At 47.1% G+C, this 13,981-nt stretch overlaps 6 protein-coding genes across 6 annotated transcripts; 1 reads left to right on the forward strand and 5 right to left on the reverse strand.

Annotated features, from left to right (window-relative positions):
* Window positions 1-203: 203 nt before the first annotated feature.
* BJ212DRAFT_1354165 (P-loop containing nucleoside triphosphate hydrolase protein) lies at window positions 204-5,209 on the reverse strand. The gene is made up of 29 exons (XM_041335619.1): window positions 5,126-5,209; window positions 4,814-5,078; window positions 4,701-4,763; window positions 4,441-4,653; window positions 4,279-4,386; window positions 4,073-4,224; window positions 3,824-4,024; window positions 3,551-3,769; window positions 3,408-3,498; window positions 3,197-3,358; window positions 2,986-3,146; window positions 2,887-2,939; window positions 2,810-2,834; window positions 2,620-2,759; window positions 2,470-2,567; window positions 2,394-2,416; window positions 2,239-2,340; window positions 2,075-2,186; window positions 1,981-2,025; window positions 1,816-1,932; window positions 1,749-1,760; window positions 1,529-1,700; window positions 1,374-1,476; window positions 1,193-1,324; window positions 1,107-1,146; window positions 919-1,052; window positions 727-866; window positions 590-670; window positions 204-539 (listed from the first exon to the last, which is right to left on the reverse strand). The coding sequence occupies exons 3-29, from the start codon at window positions 4,747-4,749 to the stop codon at window positions 467-469; spliced, it is 2,958 nt and encodes a 985-aa protein (XP_041192999.1). The 5' UTR covers window positions 4,750-4,763; window positions 4,814-5,078; window positions 5,126-5,209; the 3' UTR covers window positions 204-466.
* Window positions 5,210-5,724: 515 nt separating this feature from the next.
* On the reverse strand, window positions 5,725-6,304 carry BJ212DRAFT_1271748 (high mobility group box domain-containing protein; the record flags this gene model as incomplete). Its single annotated transcript, XM_041330975.1, has 4 exons — window positions 5,725-5,820; window positions 5,871-5,929; window positions 5,982-6,132; window positions 6,278-6,304. 4 exons carry the CDS (start codon window positions 6,302-6,304, stop codon window positions 5,725-5,727), a joined length of 333 nt encoding a protein of 110 aa, XP_041193000.1.
* A 709-nt stretch (window positions 6,305-7,013) lies between these two features.
* BJ212DRAFT_1480779 (uncharacterized protein) lies at window positions 7,014-7,946 on the reverse strand (the record flags this gene model as incomplete). Its single annotated transcript, XM_041340151.1, has 3 exons — window positions 7,014-7,294; window positions 7,344-7,512; window positions 7,566-7,946. 3 exons carry the CDS (start codon window positions 7,944-7,946, stop codon window positions 7,014-7,016), a joined length of 831 nt encoding a protein of 276 aa, XP_041193001.1.
* A 207-nt stretch (window positions 7,947-8,153) lies between these two features.
* Window positions 8,154-10,686, reverse strand: BJ212DRAFT_1354187 (uncharacterized protein). Its single transcript, XM_041335620.1, has 9 exons — window positions 10,587-10,686; window positions 10,391-10,530; window positions 10,240-10,315; window positions 10,089-10,190; window positions 9,653-10,036; window positions 9,142-9,604; window positions 8,831-9,085; window positions 8,626-8,774; window positions 8,154-8,575 (listed from the first exon to the last, which is right to left on the reverse strand). Exons 1-9 carry the CDS (start codon window positions 10,621-10,623, stop codon window positions 8,418-8,420), a joined length of 1,764 nt encoding a protein of 587 aa, XP_041193002.1. The 5' UTR covers window positions 10,624-10,686; the 3' UTR covers window positions 8,154-8,417.
* A 91-nt stretch (window positions 10,687-10,777) lies between these two features.
* On the forward strand, window positions 10,778-12,160 carry BJ212DRAFT_1354197 (S-adenosyl-L-methionine-dependent methyltransferase). Its single transcript, XM_041335621.1, has 5 exons — window positions 10,778-10,985; window positions 11,035-11,047; window positions 11,106-11,254; window positions 11,311-11,800; window positions 11,853-12,160. The coding sequence occupies exons 1-5, from the start codon at window positions 10,801-10,803 to the stop codon at window positions 11,961-11,963; spliced, it is 948 nt and encodes a 315-aa protein (XP_041193003.1). The 5' UTR covers window positions 10,778-10,800; the 3' UTR covers window positions 11,964-12,160.
* Window positions 12,161-13,076: 916 nt separating this feature from the next.
* Window positions 13,077-13,639, reverse strand: BJ212DRAFT_1299630 (uncharacterized protein; the record flags this gene model as incomplete). The annotated part of the gene is made up of 2 exons (XM_041332893.1): window positions 13,077-13,508; window positions 13,574-13,639. The coding sequence occupies 2 exons, from the start codon at window positions 13,637-13,639 to the stop codon at window positions 13,077-13,079; spliced, it is 498 nt and encodes a 165-aa protein (XP_041193004.1).
* Between the last annotated feature and the right edge of the window lie 342 nt (window positions 13,640-13,981).

Genomic DNA, 13,981 nt, shown 5'->3' on the forward strand with positions numbered 1-13,981 from the left:
CGCTCCAATAGCTGTCTGTATTAGATCACATGGTTCCTCATGTTTTGTCACATGTTCATCGATGCATCTGACGCAGTCACTTGGTAATTTAGTCTCTTCAGTCATTTCCACGCCATCCCGATATACATTCGTCAAGTCAGGGTGTATGTGCATTATCCGCGCTATACGCTCATTGTCTTGTTTGCTGAGTTGTTCGTACCGTCGTAGAGCTACAGTATGGGTGATCTGTTCCTGTTTAATTGATGTTTTATACGGCTTTACATGTCACTGGTCGGCATAAAAGTCTCGAAACCTGGAGCCCGGATTCTGAAACGAGTTGCTAGTTCTCGGCGTGCATACAACAATCGATTGATCCTACTACTGGTACTAACAGGTTCACATCCTATTTGTGAACCAATGACTAACAATCCCAACGCATCTGTGGCAGTCCAAGAAATCTTAACTTTGGATCGTAAGCCAGCAAAATTCAAGAACAGCCGCGGACATGTTCGTCCAGTCTCACAAGTATCTCATTCTGCTCTTCACTTGACTTGCGAGCACTAATCATGGATTAGCCGAAGTTATCTACCGCAACGTTTGGCTTACTCACAAAGACTGAGCGAAAACAGGTAGGTCGGCTGGGCTATTGATCATGCTTAGTTCGATCAGCGCCATTTGTCGTGAGGCCAATCTACGTCGGACGATGAATAGGAGTCTCAACACCTCAAACATTGTATGAGAACTCACTTTAATCGCGGAGACAGAGGCGCTTTATGGTGCTTCCGTCGAGGCGGCCATTGTGGTTCGGGGGGTTTCGACTTCTGAGGGGTGCTTTGGTTTCGCTCGGATTCCAGTTTCTTGGCAGCTGCTCTTTTTATCTTCGCTTCCTGCCATCGCATTCGTTCAACAAGCCTGTGAGAGAATATCACGAACACTAACCTTAAGTGCGGTCCGAGAACGTTCCTCTTCTATACGACTTGGTAATAGCACGTCGTCGTTGCGATGGCTATACTTAACGCCTATTGCGCTAAGTGTCTTGTGGATATCATTACCATCTGTAACCTCCGGAGGTTCTTTGAAAATACAAAAATCAGTCTTTTCACATGCTGGTTGTAGCTGAAGCTTACCATCGTCAAAGAGAAGTGCACTCAGCCCCCGTAAGTCGGCCTGACGCATGATTAGATAGCGTGAAACAAGTAGACAGGGGACTTACCTCCTCCTTTCCGCTCTTAGAATCTGCCTCATACACCCACTCATCGGCCTTAGATTTTGCTGATTTCTTCGACTTCGAGGAGCTGAGATGAGCAAGAGCCCAGTCTAGCTCCATGATCGTCGCTTTCTCGATCTGCGGCAGGTTTGCATCGATATCTCCTGCGCAGAACATATGAACTTACAGCCATCTTGGTCGCCAGAGTATCCTCATGCAGCTTAAAAATGTTCTTGATTCCAAACAATTCTCCTTGTCTGGAAGTGTCCCCTTGAACGCCGGAGAAATACCTAAGAGGGGAATTTGAAATCATACGCTCAAATCTGGGTTCTTATTAAATACCTTGTTTGCACACTTGCCTCATACCCAATGGCCATCTGTTGTTGCTTGTACAACTGCCTTGCATAAATCAACTCTTCAATTGAGCCGGCTCCGAGGAGGCGGTAAACGAAAACGTCGCGTGTCTGCCCAAAGCGATACGCCCTGTCCATAGCTTGCAGGTCGTGGGCGGGATCTACGTGGACATGAGTCGATGGCAACCAGAAATCATGCAAATACATACTCCAGTTGGGATCTACATAACATCCAGGTCTAAACCTCAATATTCAAAGCAGGATGTTTAAACTCACCGAAAATGACCACTTTGTTCGCTCCAGTCAGGTTAAGACCAGTTCCTCCAGCAAGAGTAGATATGAGAAATATGAAAATGTCCGAGTCTTGGTGAAATCTATCTATCATAGGCATCCCTGAAGCTGATATTAGTAGCTGCAGCAAATACAGGGATCGTTTCACACTATCACTCTGCTTCGTGGATCCATCCAGTTTGAGGAAGCCATAACCTGGTAATCAATCAGTATTCGATCGATACGGAATGGATCTTGTGCATACTATTGGTGTTGAGATGAAATTCCAACATATCGAGAAGCTTGACAGATTTAGTAAATATAAGGACCTTGTTCGTGCGTTCTTTTCTCCATTCTCTAAGTAGAGTATCGAGTACCTGCAAGGGCAGCGCGCAGTGTAGGGGATAAACCTCATAAACAACGACTTACGACCCACTTCCCGCAGTACTGTGGCAGTAGCATGGCTGTCCCATACTTTGGTATAGTCTGGCCCGGGAAGGCTACTTCAGCGAGCTCCCGATTACGTAGAGTCTAGAACAACTATCAATGCACCATAAAGATAAATTAGCAAGCTCCACACGTACTTGCTCTGGGCTATCGTTCGGGGCTTGTAGATATCAGCATTTATTTGGTAGCAAGCCACTGAATCACCAACGATACCTGGAAGTATTAACGCTAAATGATTTGAGATCTTGATGAGTATTGACATATACTTGAGGACGCCCCCCTTCTCAATAGGGTGGCAGCAGTCTTTGCGTCTGTACAAAACATGATTCTCGGTATGTTCGGGACATGGAAAGGAGAACCAACTTTTCCCCTGATCCGCAATCACAGTTTTCGTCTTTTCTGACGAGATTCTGTACGGGAGTCATGTTCAGGATGCGTTTGTAAACGGCAACCTGTACAGGTGTCAGTGGACAAAAGACTACTTCATCGGTTTTCGTGGGTAACTAGTAGTCATGTTCAGCACAATATGGTATATCAGCTAGAAGCTTCGCACTTGGTCCTTAATGATGTCCTTCGTTCTGAAGAAATTAATGTTTTAGGGAATATCTGCAGAAAAAACGTTGGCCATACCTCCTTTTGAAGAACTGGGGTAGTACTTTGTCTCTGACTGTAATGGCGACTGCCTACTAGACATCAGAATGAGCCGCGGGATGCAAGATCTACACTCACCAAAGCCTTTGTTCTCTCCTCTTCAGTGGCACTAGTGGATTGTCCTATCGTTAATGGCTTCACAACGTAACCTTTCCATTGCTTGCTTGTTCCCAGCCGGCCAGGATTGGTCCAGTCGAGTATGGTCCATGCTTCCATGTAGCTGTTTTGAATAGTTGTGCCTAATCATCCCGCTACATCAGACCACCCTCTAGAAGCAGAGTAGTCTTACCTGTCAGACCAAAGCGGCAAAGACATGCGAATTGATTATATGCAAGGGTAATCATCGACTTTGGATTTTTTACCCTGTGCGCTTCGTCGACGAAGATAGCAGACCAAGCGAGGTCGTCCAATTGCGCAATGTCGCGGCGGGCAAGGTCAAATGTAGTAAGCACTATTTCCTAGTCATCAAGGGGGCAGAAGACATGTACTCATGGACATACCAACATCGAGCCTGCCCATTTTGAAGTCGGTAAGAACATCATCCCGCTCATTCTTCGAACCAGTATAAGATCCGACTTCAAAATACCCCCACTAGGGAGGGGGTGAGACATTATGGCATTACTCGTTGCTTGTAGGCACTCACCGTCTGAAATTCGCGCTCCCAGTTTGGCACAACAGATGTAGGGGCGATGATAAGACATGTGGGCCAAGTTTTGTTTGCCGGTGGCAAAGTGCGGTATTTTCTCCACTCCAGTCCATCTTGGAGATTAGACACATGATCTCGACGCCTGTTGATATCGCGTTCGTCTCCGTGCTTCTTCATAATTGCTGAGAGAAACGATATCACTTGGATAGTTTTACCCTGAGTGGGTGGAAGGTTCAGTCAAGAAGAAAAGAAGAACACGTTTGGACTGACGAGACCCATATCATCACCCAGCAAACCACCGCGACCTTGTTTATATAGATCCCAGAAAAAACCGACGCCTTCCCTCTGATATTCTCTCAGATAGGTATTGATTGATGCGGGCACTCTGATACCCTCGGCTCTATCCAACATCATAGGTCCGAGAGAACTCTGGCCGGGAGCAAGCGGGAAGCCGGGTTTTGGATGGAGATTCTGTATCTGCTCAGTAAATGACGGTCAGAGAATGAGATTAGGCTTTACTGGATCAGGGCATGTTTCTATTTCGTCCTCGTCTTCAGGCTCCGTTTCGGAGTCGGATTCGAGAAGTTTCGTGGTATTAGGCAAGAGCTGTTTTGAAAATTTCGAAACTGTAGGTAAATCTATGTCGGACTCTGGTTCAGTTTCTGATTCGTCTGTTACGGGCGTCACGGTAGGTTTATCTCGACTGGCCATAAGGTTAAACGTACCGTCTGGACAAGGCGTTTTTCTCCGCTTAGAAATTGGCATAATCTGTTTCGATGCAGGCGACTTCCGCTTCGTCGAAACCTGAGCAACTTCTGGCTCAGACTCAGGTTCTAAAACGAAACGTATGCGTTCACATTTGTAATATGTGTCCAATATGGACTTACCAGTAACAGAATCATCATCAACCGGAGTGTGTGAATGACTTGGCTGTGTAACAGGAATGTGCTCTTTCGATGCTTTCATGAACGCAGTTATGGTTCTGAGTATTACCGGTTGATCAGGTTCAGACGCATACTCTTCTGCCGAGTCGTCGTCTTCACAATCTTTTTCATCCACTTCGCCGTCATCAGACGCAGACTGCAGTCCAAGGTCATCGTCTGTTGACAGTAAGCTCAAAAACTACTGAGAACATTGCTCAACGAACCAAAGTACTCCTTGAGTGGGTTATGGCGTCGAGACGCCTCTGGATCCATTGGTCGGCGCTTCTCTAAGATGATCATCAAAAACACGTATTATTTCGTTATAAAAACGACTCGCGACTTCTGGATGACGATTGAAAATTGCCAAGAACCTCGCTTCGTCTTTTCCGTGACTTGCCGCGGGGGACGGGTGGGGACGCATCCTCAGCAGCCGTTACTTTGCGCTTTCCGCGTTTCTTAGTCTCATAGATGAAGGTTCCAGGGTTAAATTCTGGATCTGAGTCAGGATCTGTACGGGAGTGAGTAAATTATTCATGAGATCGTCAGTGTTATTTCATATGGATGACAAAGACCTAGGGGTGCAGGGACAGATTCGAGAATCCCTACTTATGGTCAGCCCACAAGCTAATCCCGAGAAACATTAGCTTACTGTTCCCGTATGCAGAAGTTTTGACTTTGGCAGCTCGTGGTGGCATCTTGAGCAGGCCAATGTCAAGTCGATGGATGTGGTGTGGGTAAGAGAAAAGGAGAACACCGATTTTGGGCGCGTCCCATAATATGCACCACGTGATTGTTTGTGTCACAATCACGTGATTGTGGTCACGAAAGCTGATGGTCTGTGGTCCTGGAACTTGGAAGTCTGCATCAAACAACTCCGCCAACTTGCCACAGAAAGGTTGATCATACAAAAATACAATCTTTTTTGAAGTAACGACGGACAACATGCAGAACATAAATGTGTAACAAAACACACGACACGAATAGCGACACGAATGAAAAGGAAGGCAAAGTACGAGGGCTCGTGGGGAGTGCATTACGAGTATCGCGTGTTTCGCATAGGAAGTTAATATACTCAACTGACATGAAAATGGCTTATGACTGATTATGTTAGAAGAAAGCGGACAGTGCCTTCATATGTACAAGGAGACAGGGGAAGCGGCATCAATCTTCCTCCTCATCAGCCTGTTCTTCTCCGTCACTTTTCTCTTTTGCTGAAGATTTGGTCTGCAAAGAGATGTTCAATACATGCTACGATGCGGACAAATAACATATACATACGGCAGCCAGGGATGCCTTCTCCTCCTCTGCCCTTGTCTTGTCCTTGGCGGCCAATTCGATATAAGGCTGTTTAGTTGTGTCAGCACCAACCGCATTATCTTATACCTTAGACGAACCTGCTTGTCCTCCTCGTCAAGCTCCTTCCACTTGGCACCTAGTAGTTTGCCAACCTCACCTATGATGGGGATCAGACAACAGAAAGATTAGAAGAAACACCATAGGCATACCGAAACCAGCATCTGGGTTCTCAGTCTTAATTCTCTCCCTCCAATCTTGACTGAAGAACATGTACGCGGAGAGCGCACGTTTAGGAGCGCCCTTGGCCTTGGCAGCCTTGGCCTTAGTTGCCTTTCCCTCTGATTTACCTGCAGCCTTGCGCTGTTGAATCGATCAGCATCGTGGTTGGTGATGAGCACGACCAAATGACGTAACGAAAGTTGAACAAGATAAAGATAATGGAAAGTGTATGATGCATACGGAGATAAGTGGTATCAGGGCCAAGACAAATGCATAGGAGACTAACCTTGGTTTTGGTGGTATCTTTAGGCATCTAGAGCATGGAAAACGCATAAGCGATCGATTCAACACGTCGTTGGCATGAGAAATATTGAAGAAAACGAGTGCGACGCGGAGAGACGCGGTGCGCGTCAACGCGTCGGTGGCCAAACAAATACGGCCGGCGCCCGTCTTCACTTTCTACACGAGCTCGACGACGGTGAAACGACGTAGAGAGTGATAGTGAACAGCACAGGACGTCCGTGAAGCAGATAGAACATAATAAAAAATAAAAAAGATGACTGACTGTTGTTGTGTGCTACGGTGAGTATTAAGCACGGTTTGATTTAGGTGGGTGAGGACCACAGTACAGCTATACAGGCAAGGTTGGCTGAGGGGACGTTTGGCGGGTGGGAGCCTTGTATAAGGCCAGCCACCTAACAACCGTGGGAATAGGGCACGGACTCTTGCTGACATAACCACTAATTCAACAAACCCACGATACAACGGCCCGTCTTACACACAGCAGATCTACGCGGTTTCTTTAGCGATAGTTCATCCAGGGCCAGCATTGGCCCAACTAATTTAATGACGATGGAGTCTTGACACACGTAAATAGTACGCAGGCCCGTGATCCAGATAGCATGAACGATGTGAATATGCAGCAGAACAGCAGGTCTAAAGGCAATAAATAGTACTTAGAAGTTAGCGTCCTTCAAGTCTTTCCCAAGCTCTTTACTCACTTTCGAAAAACGCATGAATACCTAATGAGAAAATTTGTCCCGTTCATAATTTTGCCTGCAGTAGATTCGATCCTCGGGTTCAGCATCGAAGTCAATGTCGGGTAGACAGAGCTGTCCCAAACCAAGGTCAGGCAATCGCGCCATTTTGAGTAAGAGACTGAGCCCCTTGTCGCCCTGTCCATCCCCGGGACCATTGAGAAGGTCCCATGTAAAGTCATCTATTTGATCTGCGGTTCTACCCCAAGTCGTTTTAATTGCACTTGGGTACTCGAACGACGCAACAATGAAGCAGAGAGGAGAACCTATACCAGTCAGGTCCGTTTTCATTGTATTTTAAATACGAGTACATACAAAGACCTGATATCTCCTGTTCTCGGGCAAGTAAAGGTGAACGGGTTTCACTGATGTGGTTTTCGCCATCGTCCGAAGTGAGGTCTGGCAAAATATCACCTAGACGATAAAGCCGTCGGCATGATGGACAGATGCGACTAGTAGCACGGCTCTTATTATACCATAGGACCTTGGGGGATCATTTTGTGAGCTCGCTAGCTGCCCCACATAGCACTCACTCACTATAGCGGTTTCCTCCGACAGTGCGGTACAAAGCATCTGAAGGACTTCCTCCTGTGAGAATTCCGCACACAGAGGGTCTTCCAGTGAAGGAGGCTGCGCAAAAAATGAAGCTAGGAAACCCCGGACGTCGCGAACTCGCGGACCGTTTCCAGGATCATGGATGATCGGTAGCACTTCTCTATGGAACTCCTGGAGATGCGGAGCAGGTGGTTCAGGTGGAGGCTCATGGACAGTATATACAATGTCGCTTGGAGGTGGCTCAAGTTCGTGAACGAGGGGGGGAGGTTCCAGAAGGGCCGTAGCTTGAATAGCTGATGCACTCTTCTTGTTCTTTTTCGCAATTGCTTTCTTCTTTTTTTTCGAGTTGCATGGACCTGGCATCAAGAAAAAGCTCAGAGGAATCCGTGATTGAGTGGCACAGAAATAAAATCACAAAACGAACTGTGATGGAAAGGAGGAGTGTACGGTTTTGCCATTAAAATCATTAGCGCTTGATCACGTGTCACGTGTTACATGACGCGCTCGCGACTTGTCCGTGGTCTGATCTGAAACGTGCACTCTGTTGTGAACCTCTTCTGAGTCTGACTGCAGTGGAGACGACTTGATTAACATTTGCAAAACAATGTTTCACGCAGTATGCCTTGTAAATGGCAACGAGCTCTATATGGAACCGGCCTCATTAAGATGGAAGAGAAAGTAATGGCAATTCAGAAAGCAGGCAAAAAGAAGATCCAAGCCAAAGAACGCGGCATGGAGACAGAAGGAGTGAATATTTAATTTAACATCGATATCACCCTTGATCGTAACATATACACGCCTTCGTTTTCAAACAGATACTGCTGACCTAAGGACTCAGCCAGCACCGGCACCCGTCTGTTTCTTTCCCCCGCCCTCTGTATGTACCCATCGCTTTGGTACACCCTGCGAGGCAAGAAATTCTGTGACCTCTTTAATCTGCTTTCCTTGCACGAGCACTTCCATGCCTGACGACTTCCCTGATGCTGGTGAAACTGGCCAGCACCTATCAGCTATAGGTCACAACAACACTAATTCTCCTAACCTGAAGTTGAAGATGCACATCTCGTCTTCAGCTCCTCTGCAAGAGTAACCGCCTCTAGAAAGAATGGCTCAAACCCTGTAATGAGCGTCGTCGCCTTACGACCTTGTCTGACTTTAACCACCACCGATATCGGTTTGATCTGCCCCTTCCTGTACTCGAAGGTTAACAATCAACGACCGACACGATGATGGGACACCGGACGCACTTGAGCACAGGATCCCTGCCCTCAGCGCAGATCTTGTACCAACTCTGCATCTTGTCTGATAGGCGCTCGATCAGCTGCTCGCGTTTGAAGAACTCCATATTCGCCAGATCGTCAGACTTGCATATGGTCGTCTGCAGAAGCTCGTCTGCCCCAACGTTGATATATGATTGGTCGTGCGCGTTCACCAATTGTCGATCGGTGACGTACTTGTCGAGTAGGGTCTTGATCTCCGTATAGGTGTAACGGGCAGATGTACTGCAGGAGACGTCGTCAGCGTTTGATCATGAACCAGGAATGGCGCTGATCCATACTCAAATCCAGCATCGACAAAGAATTTAAGCGATTGAAGATGTGGCTTCCAAAGCTCTGTTACTTCAAGCTCTTTGACTCGTGTCCGCTCCTCCTCTTCTCGTTGTCCACGCTTCTCGTTCCTGAGAGCCACATCTTTTAGAGATAAATATGGTCTGTGTGCGACAACAGTTGCATGTGATGTGGCTATGGAAAATACCATCAGTTCAGATTTGATCTCTTTGAGCTTCAAGAGGCCTTGTTTCTCTGCTGATTTCAGAAAATACGCAAGTGACTTGTGGGAGGAGTGCTTGATATCAATGGGTGTAGATACGAGTGGCTGAGATGGTGATTGGGCAGGTCGCGAGGGTAGAATGTAAGTTGAGTAAAACGTGCTAGCGGGCATAGGAAGCGCAGAGGTCTGTGAACTAGATAGAGTTGTTTTCATTGCCTGAAGAAGGGCGCCATGGAGGATACTCGAAACGTCTGCCAGGAGTGAGGGATCGAAGACACGATTAATGTGGTTTAACGCACCTTCTTTTGTCAGTTCTATTGTTGGAGCAGGATCGTTCAACTGTGTCTGCTCCAGGTGAGAGCTCAACGGATCAACTACTGGATCTTTCGATACATTATTGTTTGTGTCATATCTGTCTTCTACGGCCTGCTCATCGTTCGCCGCTGGACTGCTCATCTCCCATGGATCTGGTGGATTACCCTTGTGTCCCATATCAAATAAATGGTCATTCCAAGTGTGCAGGACAAACACCGCTTTCCCTTTTGCGGCAGCCTCAGATAAGACGTCACTATCCACTGCCATGTGCCCGACAGCAAGCGGAGGGCCGATGCGCGTTGAATGGTGAATACGTTCCGTAATGCTGACAAGTTGTCCAGCTTGGAGTGATGGTGGATACTGAACGACTTGCAGGGTCTACTAAGGGAGAACCTATCTTAACCGACAAGTAGCACATACCTCCAGGAACCATGAGATCTGCACCACCAGCTAGAACTGGAATCACCGCTGATGGTGTAGATAGAAACGGGAGGAGATCTGGCTTCTTCCACAGGGTGTATACTATCCCATCTGAGCTGCGGATGACAGGCTCGGAGCAGGGACAACTCACCAGTCGGAATCATGTCCTCGCTGCCTATCCCAAGCGTGAACCACAAAGGGTCTCCACCAGGTCCCAAATAGGCCACCTGAGTGCAACGTCATCGTGAAGGATTTTGCGAATATGTGATCAGCAAGAAAGGGCTGTAGCTATATTCGCTTACACCTGGCTCATTAGTGTGTGTTTTGAATTTCACTGACAAAAGACCGTCTGGGACAAGGTCATCGCCAACATCTGGATCGAGGGAGAAGGCTTGGATAATGTGTTGTTTCAGCTTGCGCCTGTCAGAGTTACGCAGGGGTGCTTGTGAGCATGACAGTGATTAGTCACAACGTCGGTGAACAACAACAATCGCGCACCTGAAGTCTTTAGATTCCCCAAAGGCTTCTTGAACATGATGTCCTAAGAGTTTGATCGTGGATCCTAGATTCGGCAACTTAGACAAAGAGTCGACTTCCAATATTTGGCGGCGGGCGCTTCCGTTCTTGAAGGCATGAAGTCACGTGTTTTGACTTCCGCTTATGTTACTTATATTTTTCGACAGCAGTATCGACTCCACCGTGACAATCCAAAATGCCTCGTGCAACTTCAGGACGTTTCTCGCGTACCCACCAACCATCAATAAAATCAGCCGCGGCATCATCTTCATCCAAAAACCACAGTGCAAATGAAGGGACTTCAACCGGCGTCCGTAACCCAATATTCAATACAGAAAGATTCGGACAGCATATCTTGAAGAATCCGCAAATTGCTCAAACGTATGCTCACAATTCTCATATAATGTGACTCGGGCTGATTCTACATCAGTATCGTGGATAAGGTCCGGCTCAGCTTATGTGTGCTGAATCGATCTCATAGATGCTAATCATGTCATGTAGGCAAACCTTCGTCCCACGGATAAAGTCCTCGAAGTTGGTCCTGGTACAGGTAACCTTACTGTCAAGATTCTTGAAAAAGCCAAAAATGTTACTGCTGTTGAGATGGACCCACGGATGGCAGCTGAATTAACGAAGCGAGTTCAGGGGAAGTGCGTGTACCTCTTCCTGTCTTAATATCATCAACTGACGGGCTACTCCTCGGAAGACCAGAACAACGAAAACTCGACATAATTATCGGAGACTTCGTAAAAGCCGATCTCCCATACTTTGATGTCTGCATATCTAACACGCCCTATCAAATATCATCACCCCTTGTCTTCCGCCTCCTCTCTCATCGACCAATCTTCCGTGTGGCAATCCTCATGTTCCAAAGAGAATTTGCCATGAGGCTTGTTGCTCAGCCCGGGACAGAGCTCTGGTCACGGCTATCTGCGAATGTACAGCTTTATTCAAAGGTGGACCTGGTTATGCACGTCGGCAAAAATAACTTCCGACCAGCACCGCAAGTTGAGTCGTCAGTGGTCCGACTGGTGCCTCTTGATCCTCCTCCCCCCATCAAGTTCGAGGAATTTGATGGACTGGGTAGAATCATCTTTTCGAGGCGAAATAAAATGGTGCATGCCACATTCATGGCAAAAGGCGTCATTGAGATGCTGGAACAAAACTGGAGAACGTGGTGCTCAACACAAAATAAGGTGATTTTAGTTTTTGTGCGTTGTAAACGGGGACTTGACCGCCACAAATCAGATGGTTGATGACAACACAAACATGAAAGCTAAAGTAGAAGAGGTCCTCAGTTCATCGGGTTACTCGGAACAGCGGGCAGCCAAGATGACCCTTGACGACCTTCTAAAGTGAGTCGTCTTCGTTTTGTTTCTTGTGTTCTCTCACCAGCTCAACAGACTACTATCCGCATTTCATGACGAGGGCATACATTTTGCTTGATAGAACTTTTATCGGATGTGTTGTATTGGGCTAGTGAATACATACCCTGTTGCTACACATGTGCCACTCTATGTGGTAATTGATTATTTCAATGTCGATGCACAACCCAGGATGCAACTTCCATCATAGCACTGAGGTGCGTGCAGATACGACATCAACTCCCTCCAATCTCAGGAACAAGGTTGCATCGGCACCTATAGGACAGTCGTTTCTTACATTGATTTCGATTAACCACCACTAAGATCCTCGTTCACCACTTCCCACGTGTGAATCCAACCCAATTACTCACTGCATGAATTCCAGCGTAAAATGAAAGACCTCTCGAACGACGGAAACATTTCGTTCATCTCCTTTGTGGGGTGGTTAGGTAATTGTACTCACTGCTCGGTGCGCGAAACTGAGCCTGTTTATTCGCAATCGCGGTTTCCAGTAGCTCATCCCAATGGTCAGGCAGCATACGACACCGCGGAAAAAGAAGAACAAAGTGCATGGCAATAAACTTCCTCACTCATTGTCAAGCCATCGCTGATGCTGATGTCCGTGCTTGTGGCAGAAGACGACCCTGAGAAATCCAAAGGCTTAGCTTCAACATAAATGTTCGACTAGGAAACCAATAAATGGAGTGAGCTACGATGGAGTGCCCCAGAGCCGATTCTATATGTAACTAGAAGTAACATATAGGCAATGCACCTGACTGACAACTGCAATCCTCTCATTTCGACGACGGCGAACATTGGAGGTGCACGAGAACGCCTCGCAGCGATTGACCTCTTGTCTTCCATGGTGGTTGAGAATTGGCTAATCATAGACTGAAGCTTAGCTTAGGAATGTGGCCCTGCGATGCTTGGTTGCTTCAGCTGCACAGCCGATGCTGTGTATGAACTGTAAACGAACACGAGGATAAACCATGTACAACATACCAGGAAGCAACTCTGACTTGACCGTAATAGTCATCCCCCAGTGCAGCAGCAACGTTATGATTAATTGTAGTCACTCACTGGTTTGATCCAGATGAACTACCATGCCTTACCGAGTGCGACAGTGCAGCGTGATAGCTTTAGCAAAGAGTTCCTTCAGCTCCGGATGCGCCTTGGACACCCCGACTGCATCAAGGTGTCTCACTGTAAATTTCTTCATGATCTCTGGAATGTGACGTTTGAGCGCAACAGAACGACGCGAAGAAAGAGAGTTGGACAGAATATTGCCAGTTCCTTCGTCCACCGGACATGCCTTATCTTTAGCGTCGTTTACAGGTCCGAAAATGTCTGCGTCTGGTGCGTGGTTGGTTGTCTTGGCTGCAAGAGTGGGTGCTTTGAACACAGTACCACCTCTATCATTTGTCCTCATGGTTCCGAATCCAGTAAATGCAGCATCGCCTCTCTTGCCACCCTGGATCACCTCCTTTGACTTTGATCCTCGTGTTCCCCGCAAGTTCTCCGATATGCATGTGAGAAGATGCTGAGGCAGTGTGGGATTGTCTGGGCGGGTGCACGAGTCACTGGGGTGATATGTACTACGCGGACCATTAGGGATGCAGTGGTGGGCAACGAATGGGCGTTCTGAATGTCAGTATTTCCATCGTTCGACATTGTATGACCATCTACAAATAATAATAAGTCCAATCGCCCATCGGGAGAGAAGCGATAGGCAGAGTATGCTTTCAAAGTAGACGTGAGAGAGTGATGGATGGGTGGACGTACCTGTGGGATTTGAATGGAGTAACTGAAAACGCTGTGCATGGTAAACGACGAAGGCAGAAAATGTTATAACGAGGTGGAGAATGTAGACCTGAATGCCTGAACTGGAGCGCTAGCGGCGTATATGATAAGCATGTCGTATATTGAAGATGTCGACCGAGAGTCTCAAAATGTGACGGGAAGCAGATGCATTTCAACTGCACAGCCTATGTTGTGTATAAGCTGTGAAGCGAA

Source organism: Suillus subaureus, assembly GCF_016647635.1.
Source record: "Suillus subaureus strain MN1 chromosome Unknown BJ212scaffold_16, whole genome shotgun sequence".
Classification (NCBI taxonomy): domain Eukaryota; kingdom Fungi; phylum Basidiomycota; class Agaricomycetes; order Boletales; family Suillaceae; genus Suillus; species Suillus subaureus.